Source organism: Otolemur garnettii, unplaced genomic scaffold, assembly GCF_000181295.1.
Source record: "Otolemur garnettii isolate 467f Iridium unplaced genomic scaffold, OtoGar3 scaffold00072, whole genome shotgun sequence".
NCBI lineage: Eukaryota > Metazoa > Chordata > Mammalia > Primates > Galagidae > Otolemur > Otolemur garnettii.
This window is the reverse complement of record NW_003852467.1, coordinates 316,367-321,052: the sequence shown is the minus strand read 5'-3', so window position 1 is coordinate 321,052 and position 4,686 is coordinate 316,367. Positions and strand designations below refer to the sequence as shown.

Genomic DNA, 4,686 nt, shown 5'->3' with positions numbered 1-4,686 from the left:
CTGAGGTGTCTTATAGGGGTACAGGTGAATCTTTCTAAGAGTAGAATGTGAACGTTTTAAAGCAATAACTGAGAAAATGACATGAAGGCTGTGTTGAGCAGTTTGATGGAAGTATTTCAGATTGCATGTGAAAACCCCACACTGTACCCCAGAAGAAGTGCATTAATGTACACAGTTACCATTCAATAAAAAAAAAAATACAAGGCTGAATTTGTTTGATTAAGTTTTTCTCTGAAGAAGTTTGGTTCATTTAAGTCAGTGAGTCAGTCTTTGATGCATTTAAGGGCATAATTTAATACTGGATTTATACCACATGTTCTGACATTTTGTATTCCTAACACTTCAATATAACATGTCAATAAAATTATACTAAGTAATATTCCCCTTCACATGTACACAGAAACCATAAATTTACCAACTGTTTCAACACAATTGTTGTTTTATCAAAAATTATTGAAATTACTAAAAGGAAACTACTAAAATCCTGGACATACAATGAATAGAGTAACTAGAAATTATCAAATACTAAAATAACAAGCATATTGATAACTTCTAGTTTCAGTATGTTAAGGGTCTGATTTTTAAAGCTGGAAAAAATAGAGTTCCTAATTTAATCAATACCCAAGATATTTTCCTATGTATCGATTAAAATTACCCTTAATGTGTAAATTTCTAAACAATTATTTTTCTCTTGTGTCCCTAAATAGTACGTACTTTCATTTTATTTTCATTTTAAATATTTGTTTTTGTTGTTATTAAATCTCAAGATGAACAAATGCATATTTAATGTGTAATGTTAATTAATCATAATGCTCTAGGTAGAAATGTTTTTCTACTTGAATCAGTATTTCATTTTTGGATGATAACAGATGGAATACAATTAAAAGTAAAAAGTCTATTAATTATTATTTTTTTCAATAATGGAAAGAATATGGTATCTCAAGAAATAGCTCATGTATACAGGAGCCTGAGGCAAAAAAGATGTCTTGAGCCTAGGAGTTTGAGGTTGCTGTGAACTATGACACCTTGGCATTCTAGCCTGGGGCAACAGAATGCGACTCTGCCTCAAAAAAGAAAAGAAAAGAAATAGCACATTAATAAAATTTATAAAGTTGGTTTGATCATTTCAAGAAAATTTACCTTCATTATCTCATAATGATTCTAAGTTTTATAAAAATATACACAGAATAGTGTATGTTGAAGAGATGGAGAAAATTACATATCTCTCTTAAGAGTGGAGAGAGCTAACTGCAAGAAATTTACACCAAAACAATAACTTACCTAAAGTTTCCATCAGTTTCAAAGTGGTTTTTCACATTCACAGTGAATTCTTTCCATTGATAACATGGAGATGTGCATTTTATAACTTCCTAAGGTAAGGTAAAAATAAATCATATAACATGATAATAAAAAATGGATATTCTAAATTATAAAATAAAAAATCTATAAACCATCCCGTAAAATTTTACCCTGGCTATATAATTCCCCTTTTCCTGCAAACATTGTACTGCTAAAATCTGGGTGAGAAAGAAAAAAAATACATATACTCCATCACTGATCAATAGTACTATACTAATAACTAAACTGTTCATCAAAATAGGTTTTCCCAAATTGAATTTCTTAAAATTAGTTTTTTTAAATGACTTAACATGATTCTCATTTGCAAATTATTCAGCCTCACATGTCTAATGCACATAACATAAGAGACAGGTGTGTGTGCTCATGAATATCTGCGTGTGGGAGTGTTGGTGAGTGTGGCATGACTACATAGATAATGCCTGTGCTTATAATTGTTATTATAATAAAAGCACAGGTATAAAATGAAAATTTTGAATCATCCAAAAGAAATCAATAAAGGAAAAATTCCTAGGAATTCTACAGTTTTAGACTGATCATCTTCTTGCCTTATTTTATTTCTCCATTATTATCAAATCTATTTCCTGGTAACTTAAGACCAGGAGTGAGCAGAGAGAGAAACAGAGTTGCATGAGCTTTATGTGTCAGATTTTCTGTCCCAGGATACCTTAAAATAATGTCTTATTTCAGAGAATTTGTATGAGAGAGCTATAAAGTTTAAGTATTCATTATTCTGGAGGATATCAGAAGATCACAATATACATCTCAGTGACAAATGCCCATTTCCTGTCTGGGCATCACTGTCTAATAAGCCAGACTGTCCATGTGAGTATCTTGAGGTTTCCTCATTCGACTGGCCCCATTCAACCCTTCTCTACAGTCATTGTCTATTTCCCACTCTTACCCTGCATACCTAAAATTATTTATAGTCCATGTGGTAACCTGGCAATATACTGAATTTACTTCTTTACTGTACATTCACGGTAGAAAACAAAATCTAGGCAAGATAATTGTCATAAAAATCAATTCACAATTCAACAATATCACAACCATTTTACAGGGAATTAAAAATCCCTCTTTTCCATCCTTTGAGATACAAAGACTTAGAATTTGGTCTGGAACACCATCACCTCTCAATAGATGGCAGAATTAGCACTATCCTTATAATGAATTTGTTCCACACTACACTGAAGATAAACAGATGAATTTTCCTATCAGAGTAAAGTCCTTTTTACTATATACTTTACTTACTGTATTTACTTTACTATACTGTATACTTTCATTTTGTCCAAACAACAACAACAACAAAAAAAAAAAACAGACACAGGCCTAGGACTGCTTTAATTTAAATCCCAAATCTCTCAGAAGGATCATACTCAAAAATAATTGGCGTGCAGAGATAAAATGTAGAACAACAGCCATACCATGGTGACACTCCCAGTCTCAGATGGGAAAAAACCACAGACAAGATAGATAAAATTTACTTACAATGGCTTTGAAATCAACAACTTCACCCTTTAGGGCAAAAGTCATAGCAGTTCCTCCAAACGCATTCTTACTTTTTGAAATTAATATCAATGAAGCCTCAGCAGGGTGAAGAAAACGACTGGTGAATTTCAGACTAAGATTAATTTGGCTTCTGTTTGATAAAAGATAAAAGAGGAAACATTGTATCAAGAAAAAGACAACTAATAAGCCTGTTTTCTGTGTAGACCTGGTGTCCAGTACCTAAACCCTGACATGTACTCACTTCTACAATAAAATGAAAGATGGCTACAGTCCTCAAGAAGTCTCTGATCTAGTTTTTGTCATCAAGATATCTTAATACACAATAAATCTAAAGTTAACTTCCAAATATATAATCTCTCAAATAAAGGATTTTCTAATAATAAGCTATAGGAAATCTGTTTCATAGAACATTCTGTGCTACCATTTAGGTAAATGATTAATCATGCCACTGGTGTTTGGTTACATGGGAAAAATATTGAAAATTAAGAATTTTAAAAAATACATAAAGCCATTATTGAAAATATCATTCAAAACTCAAAACCAAGGCCAGACAAGGTGGCTTATGCCTATAATCCTTGGGAGGCCAAGGTGGAAGGAATACTTGAGCTCAAGAGTTTAAGAGCAGCCTAAGCAAGAGCGAGACCTCTGTCTCTACTAAAAATAGAAAAACTGAGGTAAGAGGATCACTTGAGGCGAGAGTTTGAGGTTGCTGTGAGCTCTGACACCATGGGACCCTACCGAGAAAATCAATTTGTGGGGAAAAATTGCAGTTCACATCTAGCAGGAATGGGGATGATTTTTAGTCAGATATGTATCCTCCCCAATCTCCTCGATTCATGTAAAAGGAGCATTATGAAAAACTTACGGTCTTGAATTTGAGAACAACAAAAATTTTACCTTGAGGTCTTGAGGAAAACAGGCTCAAATTCTATGTTAGGATACTTATGAGTGATTTAGCATTTTTCGGGATATTCTCAAAGTTATCATTAGATACAACCATTCACTCATTCATTCACTTCATGTTTATAAAGGACTTAAAATGTTCCAAGCACTATTTTAGGTTTTAAGGATGCAGTATTTAGGGGAAAAAAATAACCTATTCCTAATCTCCTGGATTCTATAGGACTTAGTGGATATTAATTACATCATTACAAAATAAGGTGAAAAATTACAAATTATGCATGTGCCAAGAAGTGATATGAGAGCTTATAATGAGGACTGTGATGTGGTCTGAAGGGTCAGAGGAAGTGATAAGTTAGGTGGGATGTGAAGGACAGGAAAGAGTTAGCAACATTGATCAGAGGAAGAAAGAAGACATCTAGGAATTCTTGTAAGGAAAATTATGTGTTTGAAAACTGAGCAAAGGCCAGTAGTTCCGAGGCTTAGAGAGCAAATAGGTTATGGATATAAGATGTAACTAAGAGATAGCCATGAAAGGCCACATGGACATTTTTGAAATATGCAATCTATATTCTAATGGTGATGAGAAGTTATTGGAATATTTAAAGCAGAAAAATACTGTGTTCAAATTTGCATTAAAAATAGTTTTCCTTCTAATATAAAGGATAGACTGCAAAGAAGCCTTTTATGACTGAAGCAGCCTAGTATAAAGATGACGTCAAATTAAATTGAGGTGGAAGAGGTGGGTAAGAGAAAAGATACCAATTTTACAGTACATGTGGTGAAATCAGTAGAACCTGATAATGGATTGAATCTCCATAGAAGTTGATGGAAAAAGAAGTGTTCAAGAATGACCATAATCTGGCTCGGTGCCTGTGGCTCAAGTGGCTAAGGCGCCAGCCACATACACCTAAGGTGGCG

At 33.2% G+C, this 4,686-nt stretch overlaps 1 protein-coding gene across 1 annotated transcript in view; it reads right to left on the bottom strand.

The window, feature by feature from the left end:
* The window catches only part of CFAP47 (cilia and flagella associated protein 47), a 296,774-nt gene that overhangs the window by 141,449 nt on the left and 150,639 nt on the right, over nt 1-4,686 (bottom strand). The window contains exons 38-39 of the mRNA XM_012807582.2: nt 2,845-2,995; nt 1,282-1,370 (exon numbers count right to left, since the gene is read on the bottom strand). Coding sequence (XP_012663036.2) covers nt 1,282-1,370; nt 2,845-2,995 — 240 coding nt within the window. The remainder of the gene's footprint in view (nt 1-1,281; nt 1,371-2,844; nt 2,996-4,686) is intronic.